At 45.8% G+C, this 25,275-nt stretch overlaps 1 protein-coding gene across 2 annotated transcripts in view; it reads right to left on the bottom strand.

The window, feature by feature from the left end:
• Positions 1 to 25,275, bottom strand: part of SCN8A (sodium voltage-gated channel alpha subunit 8) — a 53,368-nt gene that overhangs the window by 20,296 nt on the left and 7,797 nt on the right. Inside the window, exons 2-16 of one of the 2 annotated variants that reach the window (XM_058042064.1) lie at positions 23,792 to 24,121; positions 16,226 to 16,343; positions 14,392 to 14,482; positions 13,811 to 13,939; positions 11,829 to 11,920; positions 7,840 to 8,061; positions 7,411 to 7,474; positions 6,752 to 6,893; positions 5,902 to 6,108; positions 5,349 to 5,636; positions 4,236 to 4,595; positions 3,500 to 3,635; positions 1,534 to 1,772; positions 1,185 to 1,358; positions 157 to 513 (exon numbers count right to left, since the gene is read on the bottom strand). In XM_058042064.1, coding sequence (XP_057898047.1) covers positions 157 to 513; positions 1,185 to 1,358; positions 1,534 to 1,772; positions 3,500 to 3,635; positions 4,236 to 4,595; positions 5,349 to 5,636; positions 5,902 to 6,108; positions 6,752 to 6,893; positions 7,411 to 7,474; positions 7,840 to 8,061; positions 11,829 to 11,920; positions 13,811 to 13,939; positions 14,392 to 14,482; positions 16,226 to 16,343; positions 23,792 to 24,067 — 2,895 coding nt within the window. In that variant the 5' untranslated portion in view covers positions 24,068 to 24,121. Of the gene's footprint in view, positions 1 to 156; positions 514 to 1,184; positions 1,359 to 1,533; positions 1,773 to 3,499; positions 3,636 to 4,235; positions 4,596 to 5,348; positions 5,637 to 5,901; positions 6,109 to 6,751; positions 6,894 to 7,410; positions 7,475 to 7,839; positions 8,062 to 11,599; positions 11,692 to 11,828; positions 11,921 to 13,810; positions 13,940 to 14,391; positions 14,483 to 16,225; positions 16,344 to 23,791; positions 24,122 to 25,275 lie in introns of both variants that reach the window. The other variant, XM_058042065.1, reaches the window with a different exon arrangement.

Here is a 25,275-nt window from a genome sequence, read left to right as displayed (position 1 = left end):
TACCAAAATCTACTGATTGATAGATCAAAGGCCAAGAGGGACCTCCACAGAGCAGGAACAGGCTCACAAACCATCACTCCCTCATCCTGGGGGTCTCCCCAAGTCCTACCCCATCCAGAGGCAACCAAGAAAGCCCACCAGTAACCATTTACTGACCACTAAATTTCCGATGACCATGACCATCATGAAGACAATCAAGCACATGGCCTGTCCTGCCACTTCCATACAATCCCACATGGTCTCAATCCACTCCCCACACAACACACGGAAGACAATAAGGAAGGAGTGGAAGAAATCGTGCATGTGCCAGCGGGGTAGCTCACAGTCCGGACTGATCTTGCAGACACACTCCTTGTAGCTTTTGCCAAAGAGCTGCATCCCCACCACGGCGAAGATGAACACGATGATGGCCAGCACCAAGGTCAAATTCCCCAAGGCACCCACTGAGTTACCAATGATTTTTATCAGCATGTTCAGAGTGGGCCAGGACTTGGCCAGTTTGAAGACTCTCAGCTACAAAAAAAAACACCAAAAAAAACAGGTCTTGAGCAAAGAGGAAAATAAAGCAGAACTTCCTAAACAACAACCATCTTGTGTTTTACATAAAGGTAAGTCCATGCTTCTGCTACTGAGGGTACAGAGGGCAGAGAATGCTTAACCTTTCTTTGAGTATTTTGTACTTTTGTAATCACTTATTCCCCACACAGAAATACTGAGTTATTCCCAAAGGAGAAGTCACCCTTCCCTGCCCAAATGCAACAAGCTGCTGTTCAGATTTCATAAAGAGCAGCCATGAAGAAAAAAGAGACCATAAAAAATGGCACCATTTGATCTCTGTCCTCCCCAAACCCAGAAAATTTATTTTCCCTTGTACTATGTAAATGGGAAAAATTCCTTATGTGATGGGAAGGGCGGGAACTGTATCAGGGAAGGGATAGGTTGGATATTGGGAAAAAGTTCTTCCCGTGGTTGGGCACTGAGCAGGGAATGGTCACTGCCCCAGGGCTGCCCCAGCTCAAAGGATGTTTGGACACCACTCCCAGGGATGCTCAGGGTGGGATTGTCGGGGTGTGGAGCTGCACTGGATGTCCCTTGAGGGTCCCTTCCAACTAAGGACACTCCATGATTCTGTGATTCTAAGCTCCACTACAATAACACTGAAAAAGAGCTGGAATTTGGAATACCAATCGGAAAGATCGCAGCACGGAAAGTCCCTCCACATCAGCCAGACTCAGCTCCATCAAACTCAGGGAGACAATAAACCCATCAAAGATGTTCCAGCCTTCCTGAAAATAATAGTATGGATCCATTGCAATGAGCTTCAGGAACATTTCTGCTGTGAAAATCCCAGTGAAAACCTGGAGTGGGGAGGAGAGACAGACAAAGAACACACAAAGAGTAATTTTTAATCTATTTTCAGATCTTCAGGCTAAATCTCAACAATGCAATTGATTCAAAGTCCAAGCCCACATCAATACTCCAGGCATCCCAGCAGGAGCAGACCTGTGGGGAGCATTTAGCAGATTTCCTTACCAGATTTCCCACAGAGAGCACGTGCTCGAACTCAGGGGTCATGGGGTGGTGCTCCATGGCCATGAACAACGTGTTCAGCACGATGCAGATGGTGATGGCCAAGTCAACAAAAGGATCCATGACAATTAAGTTCACAATCTCCTTCAGCTTCATCCAGTACGGGTGGCATTCCCAGATCAGGAAGGTATTGGCAAATTTGTACCAGCAAGGGGGACACTTCCTCTGGGACTCTTCCAGCTCTGCAGGTTCAAAACAAAAAAGAGTTCAGGCTTCATCTCTGACGCTGAAGAATCACAAAACTGTGAACTTGGTGGAAATGGCCGTGGAGAAGAGCTGGGTAAAGTTTGTGGGCATCAGGGAGAAATTCTTCATGGAAAGGGTGGTCAGGGAGGTTTGGAGTCCCCAACCCTGGGCATGTCCATGGAATGACAGGACGTGACACTCAGCGCTCTGGCCTGGGTGACAAGGTGGGGATTGGTCACAGGTCACACCCAACGAACCTTGGAGCTCTTATCCAACCTCAAGGATTCTTGGATTTCATGATTTTATTGAGCTCCATGACTTCTCCTCTGTCCCTACACAGCACCAGGTCACCAGAACTGCAGTTCTAACCCTGTGCTTCAGCCCCACCAGGATGATTCAATGCAAATTATTCCAAATGAAGGGTTATATTTAACTCAGAACTGATCAAGGTAAAGCAGTTAAAACCGAAGTTACAGATTCCAAACTGCCTTTGCTGCCAGTTTTTAAATAACTGAGATGAATTCTGTGCTGAACACAGACACGGTCTAAAAGAGGAAAGAGGTGACATAATGCTGCAAAGGATTTTCAACAGGAATAACCTGATTAGGACTAACTACATCCATTTACAGAACTCAAACACAGAAATGCTGTGTCCATTTATTTTTTACAATGGCTTATCTCAAGTGCTTAGGGAAAAAAAAATATAAATGAGGAGTTGTCCCCATTTGTTGACTTGCTGGTTCCAGTCAGGCCATGCAGCTGTGCACCCTCACCTTTTATTTTTTATGGAAAGGGAAAGGACCACTGTGCTCTCCTTCCCATTGGTTCTCTGGTTGCTTAGTATTTAGTTGCCTTGGAATTTCTGAAGTTAAAAAGAGGCCCGTGGCACTGGAGCCCGTAGGCGTTTGCGCAGGAGGGGAGCGGCAGCAAAACCCTGCTCTGTTTCTAAGTATATTTAGTTTTCCTACAATTTTATTGCAGGAGACAGCAGGAATTTGAGATCATCAACCGCGTGTGGCTGCTGTTCATGAATTCTTGCTGGCTCCTGCATGACATATTGGGAAATCTCATCTCCATGTGCTGTCCATTCCAGAATTCCCACCAGCCAGCAGCCCCTTTCTCTCCTGACAGCTGTCACATTGCAGCTCCCAGTGCAGCTCCAATCCTTCTCTCCCACTCCTGGAGCAAAGGAAGGTCTCTCCAGTGCTTGGGGATGGCAGAAGACAGAATACACGGACCTGACATTGCCTTACTCCTCTGATCTCCACACTGCATTCTCTTCATTGTAAAACTACAACTCTTTGTTGCCTTTACCTCCATCTCTGAGCAATTTGGATGCCAAAACTAAGTAAAATAAAGTCTAATAAGTATTTCTTTATTAATAAAGACCCAAAAGAAGCAGGTTTAGGCAAAACCATGCAGGAATATGTACTGCTCTGAAGCAGAGGGAGCTGAATTCCACTAGACCAGGTTGCTCCAAGCCTTGCCCAACCTGACCCTGGACACTTTAGGAATGGGGCAATTTCTCTGGGCAATCCCACCCTCACTGGGAAGAATTCTGTCCCAATATCCCATCCATCCCTGCTCTCTGCCAGTGGGAAGCCATTCCCTGTGTCCTGTCCCTCCAGCCCTTTGTCCTAAGTCTGTCTCCAGCTCTCTTGGAGCCCCTTCAGGCACTGGAAAGAGCTCAAGGGTGTCCCTCTAATCCCCAAACCACACCTACCCTCAACAAGGGTGTTGGTCAACCCAGTCATGACACTGTTGGTCCGATCCTTCCTTCCATAGGACGCATTCACCTGATCCATTGAGACCAAGAGAGACCCACCAGGCTTCTTCCTAATTTCGATCTCAGTGGTACCCTGAAAAATTCAGATGGTGATTAATACAGACTTGAGTCTCCTCTCTTACCCACTCTCAGCCCAGAAATGCAGCACTTGGTCTGCATTTCCATATTCTGTATTTCCTATCATCTGTGCATCCCTCTGTCCTTCCCACCTTCCTACAATATGCAAGTGGTCCAACCAAAACTCAAGCCCTTTTTTCTGCTGGGTTGGACCAGTGCTCTGCAGCCTTAGACAAATTACAGACTGCATTTTAGAGAACATTTCTAGTAACATACAATGTCATTAATCCTCTGTACTAGAACCAAACAGATGGGCATGCTGGTCAGATCATGCTGAGCAGACCATGCTGACCACACCACACTGCTCAGACCATGCTGAGCAGATGACACTGCTCAGACCATGCTGACCACACCACACTGCTCAGACCACGCTGACCACACCACACTGCTCAGACCATGCTGACCACACCACACTGCTCAGACCATGCTGACCACACCACACTGCTCAGACCACGCTGACCACACCACACTGCTCAGACCATGCTGACCACACCATACTGCTCAGACCATGCTGACCACACCACACTGCTCAGACCACCCCACGCTCAGCAGCTACCTCGGGCAGGATGCGGCCCCCGGGCATGCTGGAGGGCGGCCCCCCGATGAGGGACACGACGCCGTTGCAGTCCACGGTGCTGTTCCTCTTGATGCTGCGGCGCAGCGTGGGGAAGATGCGCGAGGAGCGGCTGCCCTGGCTGTAGCCGCTGTAGCCGCTGTAGCTGCTGCGCCGGTCGCGGCCGCGGATGGGGATGAAGAGCGAGTCCCTCCTGCCCTCGCTCTCCTCCACCGTGCTGTGCTCGTCATCAGCAAATTCATTCTCTGAGCCCGGGTCACGGAAACGCCCCTTGTAGCTGAAGATGCTGCTCTTGCTGTTGTGGCGGGAGAGGAAAGGGGAGCCCGGGATGCTGAGGAGAGACTGGGGGAGGAAGAGGAGGAAAGTGAGTGTTGCAGCTCTCCAGCCACAGAAACAGACAACTTTCCCAGGAAAGTCTGTGAGAAGATCAAAGAAAAGAATCAGAAACAATTCTTATCTTAACTTTGCTGCACCTGGTGTTTGTGAATGTGTGGAGCGTGTTATGGAGATTTGTTTATTAAGGGTGGTTTCTTAATTATCGAGTGGTGATGGCGTTTTGATTGGAGGACCAATTAGGTCCAGCTCTATCACAACTGTCTATAAAGGTATGGATTTCTTAATAAAGGAAATGATCAGCCTTCTGTAATACATGGGGTCTATGTCAGTTATTACCCAGCAGGGACCTGTTTGCCATGACACTGCAGTAAGGTGGAAAAATGATAAATAAAGTCCTCTCAAAATCAGGCCCTCTCTGGCTGATTTTCCAAGCAATTTCTTCTTTCTTTTAGAAGTCATTTATTCTAAGCCAAGCTAGCATTTTGCAGCTCCCATGTGAAAGCAATCCTGTTGCGAGCAGTTTGTTAACAAAACCAATTTATTCCTGGGTCAAAACCAACTGGCACCTGTATAAACTGTTTAGATAGAAACTACATTGTTAGACTTAACTCTACACTGTCATCAGCTTGGGTTCTAAGTGTTCTCCTGACCCAACAGAGTTCAGGACAGTGGGCACAACCCTTGAGACACCAACAGGAATCTAAACAGAATATTATCCTGACCTCAACCACAAACATTAGTGAAGGAACAGAAAACTACCTGGTTCATGATGGAAAACTTCCTTCCCAGCCTGTTATCTGGCAGCCTGAACGCTTTCCTCCTCATGCCATCCTCAGACTCTGACTTGAACACCTTCTCGTTGTCACACTTCTCATCTCCCTCCGACAGCTCCTTGTCCTTCCGCTTCTTCCTCCTGTTCCGGCGCTCCTTGGCGCTCTTGGAGCTGAGCTTGGAGATCTCCGAGGAGCTGCGGGACATCCTGCCCCCACCATCATCCTCCACAGCATCTTCAGACACCGTCCCTGCCGAGGTGACCATGGCAGCAGCCTGAGGGTGCAGAAAAGGGAAGCAAAAATAAATCACATTTTCCCACCGTTAACGCTCCATTTGCTGCTGGGAGAAAGAGTTTGGCTCAATGCACCTGAGTAAAAGACTTTGGGGCAGGACTGAGAGGTTTATTCTTTCCTTGGAATACACTCACAGCCAGAATTTGTTAAGAGTTTTTATAGTCTGCTTGTGCAGGAAGTAAAATCAGCCTTTCTGGAAACCAGGGCCTCATCACCTCTACAGAGAGAAATTGTTTTTTTCTCACCTGTGCTTCTTCCTGCTGCTTTTTCAATTGTTCCAACATGGCCTTGAATTCTGCCTCCTTCTGCTCTGCCTCCTCCAGGGTCGCCTGGTTCTGCTCCTCGTAGGCCATGGCCACCACAGCCAAAATCAGATTCACCAGGTAGAAGGATCCCACAAAGATCACCAGCACAAAGAAGATCATGTAGGTTTTTCCTGCCGCTCGTAAAGTCTGCAAGTGGAAGAGGGATTAGAAAAGGGAAAAAAAAAACAACTTCAGGCTTCCCTGACACGAGATGCAAGAGCTGATCCCAAGTTTCTTGACCTGAATGTTTCTAAGAAAATCCAGCAGTGCTGAATATTCCAGAGCTCAGCATTTCCCCTGCACACTCCTTAGCCATGAACACAAAAGGTGACATCCACCTTCCTCCCTTAAGGGAGCATCCAAACTGAAAAGGATTCAGAGGCACAGTGTGAAACCCAATGCTCAGACTCCCTTAAAACAAACCAAATCGAGAAAAAGCTGCTTCAGCAAGGTCCCCAAAGCACCCTCAGGTCAGGAGAAAACTCTGTGCCCTCCAAAGAGCCTGAGCACCCTCCATGAGCAGAGCTGAACGCTCACGGCCTCCTGCAGCCAGTGCTAAGGCTGCTCCCAAATTAATTCACAGCTCAGCTGGACCCACCATCCCTTCTGGACTTAAAGTCCAACACCTACTGACAGTAATGTCCCCTTCCTCCCCCCAAAAACCTCACTGTGAAGGTTTACTTGCGCTCTTTTGGAGAGAAGGAATAAAACAAAGCTTCTCACATTTCCCTTTCCTGTTTTACCCCCAAATTCTCCCCACATACAACACAAAAGTGAAGTGTTTACTTACTAATTGATACAAGTTTTCCCAAAAGTCCTGAGTCATAAGGCGAAATAGAGCCAGAAAAGCCCAGCTGAAGGTGTCAAAGCTGGTGTAGCCGTAGTTGGGGTTCCGTCCTGCCTTCATGCACGTGTATCCCTCTGGGCATTGGCTGGGGAGGGAGGGACAGCAGCCAGGTCAGGGCTCACTCTCCCAACAAACAGCAGCTCCCTCCATGCCATTTGAGTTCAGCAGACAAGGAGACAGGATTTCAGGAAAGCCCTGCTCTCCCTGTCCTACAGAAATGAGACGCTGCAAGGCGCAGCTTTTCCCCAAGCCTGAGCCCAAGGCAGGAGCCTGGGCCAGAGAGCTGAAGGTTGGGGTGGAAAACCAACAGCACATGGCAAGTTCCCATTTCTGAGCCTCCATCCACCCTTCTCTGATCGGACTCAGAGGGAAATAATTCCACTGGCAACCACTGGTGGCCAGAGCTGCCTCCTGACAGGGAAAATGTCCCTTACATTGCATCAGCAACGGATTCATAATCAGGTTAAGAAATTTAAAACCCGGTGAAGTAACACCAGAACCAACAGAGGAAACAACAGGGAATATCCCAAAGGTTGTGCCAGCTTTAGGTAAATCATTGTTAATGAAGCTCAAACTGGTTGTTAATGAAGCTCAACACTCACCCTGCATCTGAGCTGTTACCACAGAGCAAAGGGTCGGGGGCGCCAGGAATGATGTAAAAATTTGCTGAAGATGAAAAAGAAGAGGTTACATTCACACACATATGGAGTTAGAGGATTTAATATATAATAACACTGTTAAAACCTTCACTTAAAAGACCCCCAAAAGCACTGCTGAGAAATTTGTCAGTAAAAAATAGTTTTTGGACTAATTATTTAGCTAAAAGAGCACATCCAAACCCTTCTAAAGGATGAATTCAACTAGGAACATCTCAACAAGGTCAAATCCAAAAAAAAAAAAAAACCTGAAAAACTTCTGCACATGGGGTTTTTACTGGGAAAACCAGACACACCAAAGCATGAGCCATGCTGGAACTCCTGCACTGAGCCAAGTCAGGAGGTTTTAGAGACCCTCAGTGTAGAAATACCTACACACATTGTTGGTGTATTCCTCCCAGTCGAAGCCTCTGGAGCCATTATCCAGGAAGGTCTCGTTCACATTAATTGGCCAAATCACACACTTGTTCCTTAAGTTGCCCATGAACAGCTGGAGCCCAATGAGGGCAAAGACACTGAGACAGAAAACTGTCAGAATCATCACATCCGACAGCTTCTTCACAGACTGGATCAGGGCACCCACGATGGTCTTCAGGCCTGTTGAGAAGGAAACAATACTGGAAATCACTCCTGTAGAAGGAAACCACACTGAAAACCCAGATTAATACAGTACCTTGGAGTGACTCTAGGGTGGGAGAGGTTGTGGCTGTGCATGGTGGAGGTTCCTGGAACAAGCGTGTGTGGTGAGGATTCCCAGCCAGCACAACACTGGGATGGAGGCAAGGATGGGTCAGAACAAACCAAAACCCCAATGTTTGTCCCTGAGCCTCGCAGCAGGACTGCACAATGTGGGGAATCACTCCTCCCCACACACAAGGCTTGTCAAATGAGGATCAAATTGGGATTTGCTGCCATGAAAATCCTCGTGGGCACGTTGTGCTCGAGCCAAGCTCGCTGGCACAGGCTGCAACAACTCACAGAGATCAAATACCTTTAACTCTCCACATCTTGGGTTTCTCCTGCTCAACTGAACTGTCTCAGCACTTGCCCACTTTGTAGGAGCAGAATCTTCCCTTTCAGAGGTGGCTTTGGTTACAGCCAGGGCAGGGCTTCACCCACAGCATCGCTGCTTTGGGATTTACTGAGGCCACTGGGGTCATTAACAGGCTCAGGATCAAAAATAAGATATTGCAAAAGGAATCCTGCTGCTTTCCCACACCAGTCTGGTCCGTGAGAGGCAGAACTCGCGAGTGGGGAGAACTCAGAATTAATTTTTAGGTGACAGGTCTAAGCTAGCTAGAATTTTGGATGCAGAAACAACACTGAATTAGGCTCCTTTAGTCAGCCTTTCTGGTGTGAAGTAGGATCATTCTGTGGTTTATAAATAAGCAGTGAAGGGAGAAAAGAGAAATAAAATAAAAAAATCACTGCTGGATTTGGGGTCAGCCAGATCCAAGGTTCCAGCTGAGACCACATGAACGTTTTGCAATAAACCCTGGAGCAGAAACCTTGGTCCCTCCTCCCAACCTCCTCCTACAAAACCCTCGTAGACCAACAGAGGTTAGACCCATCCCAGGAACACAAAGCTTCCAAAACAAACAGCTGCAGACACATTCCTCCTAAAAATCCTCTTCTGAAGTGTCATTTACTCCCATCATCCAAACTTCCCATGGATTTTCCAGCCCAGAGCAGGATGCTGCTGTTGTGGCAGACACATCACCCCCAGCACCTCGTGCCATGCTCACCCCACGGCTCTGCTCTGCACATGCACCCATGGGCTCCTGCTTTGGATGCTGCTCTCTCTCTCTCAGGTGGGCCAGGGCACGTTTGGAACCAGGACAGGACTGGCAGCAGGAGAAATCCCAGTCCAAGAACTGGGAACACTTCAACAAACACAACTCCAACAATTTCCAGCTGTGGAGTTGCTCCGTGGGTCCAGCTTTCCCTGGACCGTGTGGAATGCAGCTGTGACCCAGGTGGAAATTAAAATTTAAGAACTCAAATGCCAATATGGAAAATTTCTCGAGACCATCACGGTTTCACACAGGTTTTCCACCAAAAAAGGGATATTTTGGTGGTTTAGCTCATGGGTGTCACAGTTTGCTCCTGTCACACAGATCCATACAGAGCACAGAATTTTGTCCACGGCATGACAAATTCTGGTGGTATTTCCCATTTTTATCTTGTCTCAAACACATCTTAATTCCAGTTATTGACAGAAGGTGTAGATGGCACTCAAAACACTAAAAGGAGCTTCTCAGTAGCTCAGCACAGAGTTAAAATTCTCATTCCATGTGCTGAAGCAGAAGGGGAGCCCCTTTATATTTTAATATTGAGTGTATTCTAAAAATCACCTTTTCTTGCAAAATTATAGTGGTAAAACCCATAAAGAGCACTTTATGCTTTCATATTAAATAACCCAAAAAGCCAATTATTCAAATGCTTTACACTCCTCCTGCTGTCACAAAATGGAGGGGGCCAAGATTTGTGCTGCAGAAACACACCTGGACAACCCTCCCCCAAAAATGGAAACAAAACCCCAAAATTTTTGCCATTTCAGGTGTGTTCAGCGTCCCAAACACCCAAACAGGATCTCCTTGGCTGTGTGTGGCAAATTACCCCTTTTGATTCAATGAAAATTGTCCCTCTAATAAAAATAACATTAAAGGTGTGCTGAACTTAGCAGGGCTCAGCCCAACCCCTGCCATTTGAAATAAAACTCTGTAAAGTTTTAAATTCTATGGAGAGAATGATCCAAAACTGAGCTGTTCTGCTCCCCTCCACGGGAACACAAGGCATGCTGAGACACAGCCAGCAACCAGCTCCTGAAAGCTGCATCATCTCCACACTGCTAGAATTAAGAAAGCAAAACACAGGCAAAACTGGTTTAACATCAATGCTTCTCCTGTGAGCAAGGCAGAGCTCTCTGGAGCAGGCTGAGAGAACGACAACCACCCCTCAGACCCACTCCTCACAGCAATTCCCAAAGGTCTTTTGCTCTTAAAAATCACCAGACACGAAGGAAGGCTCAGGAGGAACATCACTCCAGCATGTTCTCAATGGGTGCAAGGAAAGCAGTGCCATGTAGGAGCATCATCATCATCATCACCACCATCACCATCATCATGCACAACAGGCAGGTCCAGCTGATGGGGTTGGCAGTCTGGGATGGCACAAAAGGGATGAGCCCCACAAATCCACAGGCTGGTCCCTGGCAGCCTGGGAAAGAGCCAGAACTGCAGGATCGGGGAATGCGTGAGGGAACAAAGCACAAAGGAACTGAGACCAAAACTCTTCGAGGAGTTAATTTGGGTTGAGCACCTGGAAACCAAAAAGCTGGAGATGTCTGAGTGCCTTAAGCTTGGCCTCAGAATTAGGGGCACTTTTGAGGAACCACGTGCATGAAGCTTTTCTGCACAAGAATTCAGGATTAGGAAGTGTTCCAGGCCAGGCTGGACCGAGCTGGGATTAAACTGGCCTAGTGGAAGATGTTCCTGCCCGTAGCAGGAGGTGGAACGAGATGAACTTTAAGGTAATTCCCAACCCAAACCAGACTGGAATTCTGGGGTTCTCAGTCCATAATGTCTCCATGGTGTCCCAAAGGAAGGGTCACTGCTCATTCTGTGACACCCAGCTGAGTTACAGCTTCAGAAGCAGCTTTGGGAAGGGTGGTCCTGACCAGTCCAGCTCTGGGGTGGCACAGGAAATGGGCAAAAAGGTTTTAATCTCTCTTGGGTTTTGCTCTGTTGCTTTATAAAATTATTCCTGAAGCAACTCCAAAACCACTGACAATAACAGGGCGAGTCCCTGAGCCAGAAGTTGTTCAGCCTGAAGAGGAGCCTGATCCTTTTCCTCTGGAATTAAACTTTAAAGCCTGGCTTTAGTCTCAGAGATCAGTACAAAATGGGACAGAAATCAGCATAAAAAGGGACAGAAAAATATGGAGTAACAGCCTGTTCATCCCATAATTTGATGGCCCAGGAGCCTTGATTCCAAACTGCTCTGTTACACAGACTGCAAATCCCATCCAAAGAATCCCAGTGCCATTTCTGAGGAATGAGCAGTGCAGGAGGGGAAGGGAAATACAGAGAGGAGACACACACAAGCCCAGCCTTTAATGCTGAATGGTTCTCACCTGGAATTACAGAGATAGTTTTCAAAGCTCGGAGAACTCTGAAAGTTCTCAATGCTGAGACATTCCCAAGGTCCACAAACTCTGTGACATATCTGCAATGAGGGAGGTCACACACAAAAAACACCATGACAATACACACACCAAAATAAAACAACAACTACAGACAAAGCAATACATCACTCACAGGGGCCTGTACCCGACAGCTAAACACCAACCGGGGCCGCCTTACCTGGAATTACAGAAATAGTTTTCAAAGCTCTCAGAACCCTGAAAGTGCGCAGAGCTGAAACATTGCCTAGGTTTACAAACTCTGTTATATACCTGCAGAATTAAACCAGAGTTAATGGCACCGTTGGGGTCACCTTCCTTTGCACAAATTGTCTGCTTGTAGGAAACAGCTTGTGATTTAAAAACGCTTCAGAATTGGCATTGAAGACAAAGAGAGAGACAAAGGTGCAGGGGTAAAATGTGGTTTAAGTCTCTCTGCTCCTCAACCAGATACTTGGTTGGATATCCATCCTCACCTGGAATCATGGAATGTCCTGAGCTGGAAGGGACCCCAAGGATCATCCAGTGCAGCTCCTGGCCCTGCACAGACACCCCAACAATGCCACCCTGGGCATCCCTGGAGCAGCTCCTGCAGCTCTGGCAGCCTCAGGGCTGTGCCCATTCCCTGGGCAGCCTGGGCAGTGCCCAGCACCCTCTGGCACAAGAATCCTCTCCTGATTTCCCTGCCCTGGCAGAGCTGCAGTGGTTCCCTGGTGTCCTGTCCCTGGTCACAGGGAGCAGAGATGGGAGCTGCCCCTCGGGATGGAGCTGCAGCCCCCACAGAGTCTCCCCTTGTCCAGCTGAACAGACCCAGAGCCCTCCTCAGACCCTCCTGACCCTGCTTTGGACCCTCTCCAACACCTTCAGACAGAGGGTTTTCATATCATGGTGCCCCAAACTTCACACAGTCCCAGAGAGAATTTGGAATTTTCGATCTCTGCAGAAAGCAGCAATTGTAAAAACAAATCTCCAAATATTTGAGGAGATTTGGTGACACCACCCCGAGCAACCTGGGCTAGAGGGAAATGTCCCTGTCCATGGGACTGGATGAGCTTTAAGGTCCCTTCCACCCCAAACCAATCCATGATTCCACGACTGTACCTCAGATCAGGGGTTTCAGGTATATTTGCTTCACTTCACGGTTTTTAAGAAAACATAATCATCTTCTGCTTTGATTAACATCCTTCCATTTAATTAGCATCCTTCATTTTAATTAGCATCCTCCATTTTTAATCCTTTACGCTTCAATGTCTGTTTGTGAGGCACAGGAAGGTTTGGTTCTCTTTTTCCAAGCAGATAAACCCAAGGTACACCGGGGAGAAGAGGCTTAGAGCAAAGTTTTATTTTACCCCAGCTTAGAGAATATTTCCTCTGTGCCACGTGGGGAGAAACTTGCTATGAAAAAGCACAGACATGCTCAACATTCAAGATTCTTCCTGCTGCAGAAAGGCCTCAAGGGCTTCAAAAAACTCTTAGTGTGGTTTAAATAATGCCCTTGACACAAAAAGAATTGTACAGAGCCTACAGGCCAAGCCTGGCCTCTGGAAAGGAAAGGGTTACAAACAATCCCCACTGGGGGATTTGGGACATTCCTTGCAGACCAATGCCTTAAAACTGGTGGGATTTGGTAATTTGTGGAGAAATGAAGGGACTGATAATTCCCAGGTGGGGTTTGGTCTGTGTGCACCCACACTGGGAGCTCACTCTGGGTTCAGGGTGTTTCCACGAGAGAAAAAAAAACAGGAAGGAAAATCAAACATTTCCTTTCTGACACTGCAGCTCCATGGGAAATGGGTTAATAATGGCTTATTAACCGGTTATTAATGGGTTAATCACAGCCCAACCTCCAGTCACAGCTCAAGGAAGGAGTGGTAGGGACTGGAATTTGAAGATATTTGGTTCCTCTGCTGATCTGCCCCTCTGGTGCATGAACCACCTAAAATCTTGTATTAATCAAGGCAATTTTCAGAAAACCCTATTTTTTTTTTTTTTTTTTGCAGTAGCAACTCCACTAACTCCATGCTGTTGCAGTTTAGAGCTGAAATCCCACCAGGCTAAAACTTTCATTAAAGTTTTCCTTGATCTTCTTTTTCCTTATAAACCTTTTTTGCTAAGGGCTCGCTCCCTCCCAGGCACAGAAATCCCTGGAAAAACCCAACTTACGCCATCATGATGACACTGAAATCCAGCCAGTTCCAGGGATCCCTCAGGAAGGTGAAGCCATCTATACAGAAACCTCTGGCAATGATTTTCACGAGTGATTCAAACGTATAAATCCCGGTGAATGTGTACCTGGCAGGAGGAAATGTCATTTTAGTAGGGGAAAAACAAAAAAAAAAAGGTGAATTGTAAAGACTTTGGTTTAAATAAAAGGCTCCAAAAGATAAAAGAAAAAAAGCCAAAAAAAACCCAAACAAAAAAAAAAACCAAAAAACCCCCACAAAACCCACAAAAAACTAAACCAAACCAACCCTCAAAAAACAGCAAAAAAACCCTGCAGAAAAACATTTAAAAAAACAACAAAAAAAACCCCCTAAAAAATCCATATATCAAACCAAACCAAAACAAAAGCAAAAATAAAGAAACCAAACAAAACCCACAAAAAACACCAAGAAAAATAAACATGGGGAACATGCAACAAAAAAGCACAGGGAGGAACAGGGTCCTCAAAGGAGCAAATTCAGCATTTTTGGAGGTTCTTACAAACACATAATTGGTAATTAAATGCAATAATTTCTACTTACTCCACATTCTTTGACCATTCTGGCGGGTTACTAAAAGTCATGAATACACAGTTGGTCAAAATAGTGCACATAATGATCATGCTAAATACTGTGGGACAGAGTCAAGGAGCAAAGGGACACACGGTGATTCCTTAAATCCCCTAAAGTCCCCAAATGTCACTGATGAAGGAAAATCCAACCATTTCCAGGCTATTCTCTGTGGGCTGCTAATATTTCCCAGCAGTCGAGGGAAATAAAATTATTTCTATTTTTAATGTATTGTATTACATACAATATCTATATGCTGTATACATTGAATTATATATAATATTTATACACTATATACTATTTATAGACTATACACCATGTATTTTATATACTGTATTATATATACTATTTATATACTATATATAATATATACTATATTATATATACACTGCATTACATAAAATATATAAATATTGTAAATATAAATATATGTTATATATTTTTATATACTGTATTATGTACTGTATTATGCTATTTATATACTACACAATATATATACTATATAACTATATATACAAATATTTATTTATATATATATGTATATATAACTATATATAATTATAACTATATAACTATATATAATTATAACTATATATAACAATAAATATATATAAATATATATAGTATATAACATATATGACTGCATAAATAACATTTTGTGTCATCATTTGATGAATTTTCTGGTTTATATAAATTTAATATACTTTATATATATACATATATAGTATATAACAAAGATGACTACATAAATAGTATTTTATATCACCATTTGATGAATTTTCTGGTTTATATAAATTTAATTTACTTTTAAAATTAGTTGTATATAAATCAATGTTATATTTTCTGGTATGCCTCAATTCAATTCAGAGGCCTAAATGAATCCTTGCCCCCAAATCCATCTATTCAGTAACTCCTGAATTGGGAGCAGAGCGGTGAAATATTCAGATATTTGACTTCCAAAATTGTTTCAGGAGACTCAAACAGCCCCCAGAGCCTCCAGCAGCACCTCAGGCTCAGCCTGACAGAAATTCCTCCCTCAGCTGCACATCCAGGGGAGGAAAGGCCACGAGAAATAACTCAGAGCCAAGGAAAATATTCCCAATTCAACTCTGAAAAAAGATGGAAAAGCTTTTCCTCCATCTGAGGTACAGGAAGGGAGATTATTGAAGCCTCTAAACCATGTGGATGTGTTTCCATCTTAGATCCATTTTCTAAAAATAAATAAATAAACAGGCTGGAGCAGCTCAGTCAATAAAACACATTATTTTTCTCCTAAGAACACCATCAGATGGTGCCTCCAAAGCTCCGCAATGGGACATTCTGGAGGAGCTTTGCCATCAGCAGGATGTTTCAGAAATGCCCAAAGAGCAAGAAATTAGGCAGTGTCTAATTACAGACAAGGTGGCTGTGGTTTGTTCTCCAGATAATAATTCTGTTTATTTCTATGTAATATTCTAGTATTTATTTCATTATATTTTAATTCCATTTAAACATTTCAGTAGCTTTTAAAGCCTAACACTCCTTCATGTGAAGCACAACCTTAAGTTACATCTGTTCCAAAACTCATCCATGTGTGTGAAGAGGGAAAATAAAGGAGAATTTCCCTCCATTGGATGTGGCTAAAGAACTGCTTTTTCCTCCAGTAAAAATCTGGATTTTTTTGCATATTCTGAGGCATTTATATTTGTGAACTGAGCAAATAACAACAGCTAAGAGATTTTCAACAAATAGAAAAGATTAGCAAAAGACAACAGCTAAGAGGTTTTCAACAAATACCCAAAGGTAATTCAGTAACAAAAAGGATATGAATGTATCAAAATTTTAATAGCTATTCTTCTAAACAGATTAAAAGGACTTAAAATGTACAAGGCAGGTGTGGCACTAAATCGGAAGAGTGTTTTCCCTCTGTTTAGTACTACAAAGGTCTGCAGAGAAAAAAAGAAAGAAAGAGAGAGAGAGTTAATGCAGGAAAATCATAGAAGGAATTGTACACAGTAGACAGAATTCCAGGGTAAAAAAAATAGCATTTTCTGTTTTGGTTTTTTTTTTTTTTTAATAATCTCCTTTTTGAAACTCCCATTAGGGTACAACACACCTGAACATCACAGACATCACCCACCAGGACACCAGGGGTAATTCTACTCCAAAAATCCATTTATTGTGAGATCCCAGCCAGGGCAGAAGCCAAATTTCCAAATTTCCCACCCAAGCCCTTCTTTGCTTTCTCACACCCCATTATTCCTTCCTAAGGATCCTCAGAGCCCCAGAACCAGATCTGGCACAGCCCCTGCTGGAATGTGACATGTAAAGAACTCTTACAATTTGAGAGTTGTAAGCTAAAATTTAATATTAAAAACAGGATTTGATCTGAGACCTTGGAAAAAGCCTTTAAACTTAAGTATTAGATGTAAAAATGTGGATTTAAAGTAGAGACACGTTAAGCTAAGCAAAGGAAAGTTTGAAGTTTTAGTGTTTAGGATATTGAAAATAATAAAAGTAGTTAGAGAGGTAAAGAAGGAGTTTAGAATATAGCACTATAGGTTTGTGTGTTATAACATGAATGGCTAAGAAAGTTTACACTGTAGTACGGCTCTATAAAATGAAATATTTAAGGATTGGGTCAAAAATATAAATATCTTTGCTAGCAGTGTTTCATTGGTTAATAACTCTTTAAAAGGTCTTGTAATTAAGGGTCTTGGACTTTCTGAATTCTGCTGTAACAATGTGAGCTGAAGTCACCCTTCTTACTTATACAAAAAATAAGAAAATAAAGTGCATCACTAAAAACAACTCAGAGTTCTTGTCTCAAACGTATTCAAAACTCCCCACAAGTGAATTATCACATTTCCCAAATAACCACAACAAATCCTGCAGTTACAACTCCCTGGGAGGACAGACTGACAGGCAAAGAGGACCAAAGTGTGGTGGCAGTGTCTACAGGTCACCCACCATCCCCAGCACAGCAATCTCAACACTTTTCCCTACAGAGTTGGTGAAAATGTGAGATTAATTCCTTCAATCAGAACCTGTGGAAGGAATTTCAGGTTCTTTTCTGCATTCAGAACCTGTGGAATAAATTTCATGTTCATTTCTTCGTTCAGGACCTGTGGAATAAATTTCATGTTCATTTCTTCGTTCAGGACCTGTGGAATAAATTTCATGTTCATTTCTTCGTTCAGGACCTGTGGAAGGAATTTCAGGTTCATTTCTCCATTAAGAACCTGTGGAAGGAATTTCAGGTTCATTTCTCCATTAAGAACCTGTGGAAGGAAATTCAGGTTCATTTCTCCATTCAGGACCTGTGGAATGAATTTCAGGTTCATTTCTGCATTAAGAACCTGTGGAAGGAATTTCAGGTTCATTTCTTCGTTCAGGACCTGTGGAAGGAATTTCAGGTTCATTTCTCCATTCAGGACCTGTGGAATGGAGCTCAGGATGATTTCTCCATTAAGAACCTGTGGAATGATCCATGAACGTGGGGCAGAATTCTGCTGGTCCATCTCCCTGCAGAGAGCAGCACCAGGAGCACCAGGGGCAAACTGGGGCTGTGGGTGCCTCACACCCAGAGCACCCACAGAGGGAAAAATGCAATTTGTGTGCACTGAGAAGCCAAAGCCCTTTCCCTGGCACCATTTTCCCCGTTTTTATCCCCTCCAGGATGGCCCCAAAGCACAGCTGGACTCACTCCTGTCTCCAACCCCAGCTGGCACAGCCCTGAGCTCAGAGCCCAACCCCAGGGAATCCACCAGGGCTCTCTGCCAGCTCAGGCTTCCCCAGGAGACTCATCTTGGGAAATTTGTCATTTTCCTCGTCAATGGAACAACGTGTTTGAGCTCGTTTGGTTAAATTAGACCACTGAGCAGTAAATTATTTGCAAAGGAAATCAAAATCAGATTGTGGTTCAGCACAGAGAGAGGAAGGTTTGTTAGCATCCCCAGCAAAATGCACTTTAATGCATCCCCAGCAAAAGCACTTTAAAGACAGCCCTGGACAGCTCCTAAATTGCAGCATCAAGAATTAATGACCAGATCACCTTGGCATGGACAAACCTCCTAAAAGGCCCAAAGTTTTGCGAAATTGCCATTACAGAGTGCTCAGGGGACGCCCAATTCTAGGAATCAGCTCCCCCCCTGTCCCTGACACCACAAACTTTCCAGGACTCACATCCCCCTTTTTTAAAATCTCTTTAAAAAGGATTTCCCAACTCTCCCACACCTTCTGAGCCATGAACCCTCCAGCAGGACCGTGCTGGACATTACGTGGGACAAGGGGAGCTGGAAGAAGACAGGAACTTCCCAAAGCCCACAGTGCTGAGTGTCCACTCATTCCTTGGAAATCTCAGGGATGGGGACTCCAAACCTTCCTGGGCAGCCCCTTTCAATACCTGACCACCCTTTCCATAAACAAATCTAAGTTTTCATCATCCCACTGCCTACCAAACATGCACTCCATGTTTCTCCTGCTTAGTCCCTCACCTGTTGTGTGACTGCACCTAAGGCAGCTCCTTGTTTTCTGCCCAGATTTCTCCTTTTAGACCACAAACCCTGTTGAATTGCTCCTGCCTGTAAAGCACATCACCCCTGGGCCTTTCAGCACAGCCCTCACACCAGTGAGGTGTCAGAATTCCAATCTGCTCATGGATTACGACATCCACCATTCCCCTGTGTACCCTCTAAAACCCTGAGTAAATCTCCGCTTGGTCTTGTCAATAGAAAGAAAAGCCCAAAAGCCAAGAAGTGTTTGGCAATTTAAACCCTCTCCTAGCTTTCCATTCTGCTGCTGACATATTAAAACTCCATTTCAAAATGGCTGCAAGCTCTTAAAACATTTTCTGGAGCTGGGCCAAGAACATCCTTAAGAGCTTTTAAGATGTGCTGAAGCAAAGCTCAAAACTCAGAGGAAGGTGATGCCTGGAAAAAGGTATTTTGCAGTCAGTTTGGGAGATGGTTTTGTCTGGTTGGACTCCCCAAAAACTCCATCCTCTTCAGTTTCCACCAAGTTCATCAGGACTCACCAAAACCTTCTTCATAAAAAGAAGGTTCCATAAAAATCAATCTGCAAAATGATGACTGTGCTTGGGAGAGCAACAGAACCAACTGGGGGATGGCAAGAATCATTCCAGCTCCAGCGAGATTTAAAACATTCCTGCTTCCTGCAGGTTTGCCACTGAGCAGCTCTGTGATGGCTGGGGAGTGAGGGGGAGTGGGCAGGAGATTTCAGAAGCAAACAGCTTTAGGAACAGCCTCAGAACATATGGGAGCACATTCCTGCAGCAGTGGCTTCCTGGTGACACCCTGAGCGAGCCACTGGGGCTGCTGGAGAAGGAATTTACAGCAAACTCAGCCACCCTGGGGGCTGAGGAATTACAGACACAACCAGTGCTGAGAGCAGCCCTGGGGAGAAGGTTTGAGGTGCCCCAGGAACCCCTGAGCCTGGGCTGAGCCCCTTTGTCCTGCTCAGGTGAGACCCCAGCCCTGGGAGATGTGCAGCTGCTGCAGGGAGTCCCTGATTTTTGAGTTTTAAGGACCTCACAATCTGTGCAAGGAAATCCACTCTGCCTCCTGGCCAGAAATAATCCTCCAGCCTGCCCCCCTCACGAGTGGGCTGCAGTTACTGAGGAGATGGGAGCAGATTCCACACTTGGCACTCCCTGATCCCAGCTCTGCATGCCTGGATCCACAGCACCAACAGCTCCATCCCACTCTGCCTTCCCTCCAACACCTGGAGAGGACTGCAGAACACGCCTGCCAGGGAATCCAACCTCCTTTCTTCACTCTTTCCCTTCCACACTCACTTTTCCTGCTCCTTTGAAGCCAAAGTGGAAGAAAAAACACCATCAAAGCGCTCAAGACCTGGGAAAGGCAATGAGATGCAGGAAATAAGAATAAAAATCTGATTTTTTGGGATGGTTCTGACTCTTTCCTCTGTTTTGGTGACTTCTCTGAAATGCAAACCCAGGAATGGTGTCGTGACCTTGCAGAGTCACCAGCTCTCCCTGCAGACACCACGGCCACGGCTCCTGAGGCACATCCCAGAGCCAGACGTGCCTCCTGCAGCTGGTCCCTCACATCCCTGTGATTTTCCTGGGCCAAGGTGACATTCTGGACCCACAGGGCCCGTTTCCAAAGCTGGCATGTGACTTGACAAAGCTGCAAGTCACTCCCTTGGCACGAAGGCTCTGGAGAGATCCTCAGGTGCTTCTGTGGAGGCCATGGGTGACCTCAGACGTCCCAGCCCAGTCAGACCTCACCTCTGTGTGTGTGTGTGTGGACACTCCTCCTTTTCCCACTGAAATCCATCTTATCCACCTAAACTTGCCCACAGAATATCCAGGGACCTTCTGCTGCCTCATCACTGCAGCCTTTGCAGGAGCACCTTCACCTCATCCCGCAGCAGGGATGGAATTTGAGGGAATTGGAAATGGAAGGTGTTTGAGGAGAACAACCCCAACGTGGCAAACACCACGTCCAGAGGGAAAGAACAGAGTCCAGAGGGAAAGAACAGAATCCAGAGGGAAAGAACAGGGTGAGGAGGTGCTGAGGAGCGATGGGCTGGACCACGAATGGTTCAGAAGGAAAGAGAGGCACAGAAGATGGAAAAACTTCCAAAATGGAAATCCTGGCTGTAGGAATGAAATAGGAAGACGGTCCTGATGTCTTAATAAACACTGAAGGATTTAAGGACATGAGGCTGCTCTGCTCCCAAGGCTGGGGCTGCTTACAGGGGTTTTTTCCTGAATTTTGTTTGCACATATGAATGAGGAAGTTCATATACCTGCCTTTTGGATATATTAATTGAAATGTTTTGGGTTTCCATAATAAAAATGGGTAACTATTGCTCCTACCCAGGAACTGGAAAGACATTACAAGTTGTAAAACAAGAAAACATGAAAGAATTCTTTCTGGTCCTTACACAGGGACAAAAAGGAGCTAAAGCAGCTCCGAAAGCTGCTGCCTGTGAGCAAAGGGATTCCAGATTCTCCTCAGAGTCATGATTTACCCCTCACTTTGAGACACTCAGGGGCTAGAACGTGTCCAGAGCTGAGAACAAGCTGAACTTGATCCTGGAGGTCTTTTCCAATTCAAGGATTCTGGGATTCTGTGACTCTCATATTGCAAAACTGAGCAGAGGAAAGAGCAGCACCTTGGACAAAACCATTGCTGGGCTACAAACCCAGGAACTGTGACTCCCTGTGCCACGGCTCTGTTTCCAGGTCACACTGTTTCTCCTTTAAATATCAGCTTACAGGTGCTGGGAAGTTCAGCTGCTCTGTTAAAATGCAGTTTCAGTTTCCTTAGACAAACCAAGATCACCGTGTCCTCCTGCAGGGAAAAGCAACCAGCTGATTCGTCCCCGTGCACGCTGCAAAAGCAAAGACCTGTGATGCAAAACCTTCTGGAGAAGGGGAGGGAAAAAAAAAAAAATCTTGGAAAACTTCCCATGATTCAAGCAGATTCGTAATTCCTGATGATTCAGAGAAGGGCCTTTTTTAATGGCCTTAAAAAAAAAATTCTTTGTGGAAAGTCACTGACTGTTGGAAGCAGCACGGAGCACTAAGGCAAGGCTGAGATGGACAGGAGGGGAGCAGAGGATTCAGGGTTTGTGGGGAGGTCAGCAGGGCTGGGCGGGTTTGCTCCCATCTCCAGAACCTTCCCTGCACTCCCAGGGATGTGACAGATGCCTTCAGAGAGGGAATGCAGCTCATTCCTGCCTCTCCAAATGAAAGGTTTATTAATAGCCTCGTGTTGGGAGGCAAACGCGCAGACGGATGCGGCAGCAGGGATAAGGGGGTTCCCTGCGCCTCCTTTTGGGGTCTGGGGGGGAATGCTGAGAGCCAGGGAGCTCTGCCCACTGTCCCTTCAGCACTGCCCCCTCCTTCAGCCAGAAAAAACATGAATTGGCCCAATTCTCCCACTGACACCAGCCCTGCACCTCACGGACACAGAGAGCTTCAAAACTCTGACAGTGGCATCACAGACATTTCTGTGGTGGGAAAAAGGGTTGAGAGACCTTGGGAGTTCTCCTGTGAGAGTGCCCAGAGAAGCTGTGGGTGCTCCTGGATCCCTGGCAGTGTCCAAGATCAGGCTGGACAGGGCTTGGAGCAATCTGGGACAGTGGAAAGTGTCCCTGGCCCTGGCAGGGGTGGCACTGGATGAGCTTTAAGGTCCCTCACAACCCAAATCTTTTAATTCTATGACCTGATCTCACCAGAGCCAGATTGGTTTAATAAAGAGAAAATATTTGTTTAATAAATAAAGAGTATTCCTGAGGATATTTATCTTGGTTCAGGGCAAATTTTGGAGCCTAAGCTGCAGCTCCTGGTGGTGCATCTCCTGGAGGAGCACATCAGCTGGGCACCACGATGCCAAACACAGATCCCCAAATTTCACAGCCCTGTTCTGACTCAGAACCTGCCCTCAGCACTCAGGACACAAGAATTAATTGACACAAACAACCACTACGTTAATCAGAGTAAAGAAGGGTCAGTTACACTCATCACTCCCCAAATTCAGCTGATTTCATGTCAATGATGCCCTGCCAGTCTCAGAGTCACTCCTGAGCGTGGCACAAACGTCTGTCCCAACAAAAACTCTGCCCAAACTCACTGATCACCCATGACAGATTCCACACTCAGCCAGTTCTGAGTTCTGAACAGCCACAGCACAGCTCCTGTCACCCACACAGCTCAGTCTGCAGCTCCCCCAGAGGCACAGCTGAGCCTCACTCGAGATGGTGACTGTCTCAGCTGCCTCAATTAGACTTGTATCAAAGAAAGCAATGAAATTAAACACTGAAGAACCTCAGTTTTGCTTTCTAATGAAATCAGTGACCATGCTCCTCATTCCATCACCAGTGGATCCCTCCCCTTCATCCCCAGCAGAGTTTGTCAACCATTCCCTCGTGACACCATTTCTCCAAACACCTCAGCACCCATAAATGCTTCCTGCCACATCACCTTAGACAAATAAAAATTAAGATGAAAGTGAGTTTAGTCTCCTTTTTTGCCACGATTCTGTGTCCCAGCGCTTCATAACCATCAACTTCAGACTGAATTCCACGTAAGTGATGAAATACACACTGAAACCCTTACTGTTACCCCTCCATTAAATTCTTCTTATTGCTCTGATGGTTCAAATTGGCACATTAGTACAACTTGAACTATTTTTAGTTTCCAGATCTTGCTCTCCTAACTCCACCCTTAAAGACTGAGTGACAGAGGCGATCATATCACCTCTAATATTTTATATATACAAAACAACCAAACCATCCCCATCCAAGACTCCCTTCCTTTATCTTCTGTTCAAACCATACCCAAACCTGTAAACTCCCAAGAAAAAAAGGCGCTTTAGCAACTCCTTCCTTGCAGACTCACTTTCTGGGTCATATAATAAGGGTCAAAGTCCTCCAGTGGCACAGCAACCAGCCCTTTAGGGATGTCCCCGTAGATGAAAGGCAAATTCTTGCCCGCCTCAAGGTCACTGTTTGGTTTTGGTTTGCTGTCTTCATCGTCGTCCCGGTGGCTGCTGTCCTGCTTGGAGCGCTGCTTCTTCTTCAGCTCCGCGATGTGTTTCTCGATGTTGGCCAGGGACTCCGGAGTGAAGGGTTTAAAACTCTCGGGGCCTGGTGGTGCGAGCAGCCGCGCTGCCATCTTTTCATCCTGCAGCAGCTTCTTTAGAGATGTTGCACCCCGGGCAGGTCAGCTCTGCGGGGACAAAACACGGGCACGAGGTGAGAGCGGCACGGGCGGCGCCACAGGAGCCCCGCTGCTCACACCCCCATGGAGGTGATGCCCTGGAACACAGCTAGATAAAGAATAAAGGAGGGTTTATTATTAAAAAGGCCTTTACAGGATACCCTTTGGGCAGCACAAGAGCCTGGCCATGGCACCTATTGTCCACCCAAGATGGACAATAGTTACGAGTTTTCGTACAATTATAAATTTTTATTTATACTTTTCAGGCCCTGAAGTTGTAGGCGATGCCTTGAGAGGTTCCTGGAACAGAGCTACACAGAGTTAAAGAATGAAGGAGGGATTTATTCAAAGGATATTCTCAAAGGATACACCTTGGGCAGCACAAGAGCCTGGCCAGGGCTACACCCAAGATGGCTCATTGGCTCTTGGCTCATTGTCCACCCAAGATGGACTCAGAGTCACAAGATTTCATACAATTATAAATTTTCATTTATACCTTTCAAACTTGTCTAAGGCTGTAGGTGATGCCTTGAGAGGTTCCTGGAACAGAGCTAGACAGGGTTAAAGAATTAAGCAAAGATTTATTGAAAGGATCTCCTCAATGGATACCTTGGGCAGCACAAGAGCCTGGCCATGGCTCCACCCAAGATGGACACTGGTCATCAGTTTTCACACTTTAATAAGTTTTGGTCCATTTCTATATTGGGTTAATTGTCCAATTCCAGCTCCAGGTTATGCAGCCCCATCCTCACAGATTCCTCAATTCCCTGCTGTTTACACCTTTTGGGCCTGAAGCTGCAGCTCTTGGTTCTGGGGCTGGAAAAGGATTGTTCTGTCTGACTGAGGTGTGAGGAGAACTGGCTAAAACACTTTTTATGAAGTTCAGACTTCTGTACCAATGCAGTACAGAGTCTGGAAAATACGAAAGCTCAAACTGAAAGCACCAGGGTGAGGAGCAGACCTGCTGGTTTCACCCCCAAAACGAGCTCCAGGCACATGCACACCACAGCTGGACACAGCTGAACCCACCTTCACTGCCCAAGGTGCCACCTCAATGAGTTCCACGAGCAAGAAGCAGCTTGTAGGATCTCCCCAAGCCCCACTGGGCCCTCCTGAACACAAACTATTCTGGAAAAACCATCCTGAAAAGCAACTCCATGCTC

Source organism: Melospiza georgiana, chromosome 29 (assembly GCF_028018845.1).
Source record: "Melospiza georgiana isolate bMelGeo1 chromosome 29, bMelGeo1.pri, whole genome shotgun sequence".
Taxonomy (NCBI): Eukaryota; Metazoa; Chordata; class Aves; order Passeriformes; family Passerellidae; genus Melospiza; species Melospiza georgiana.
The sequence above is the reverse complement of the archived record's forward strand: the minus strand, read 5'-3'. Positions and strand labels throughout refer to the sequence as shown.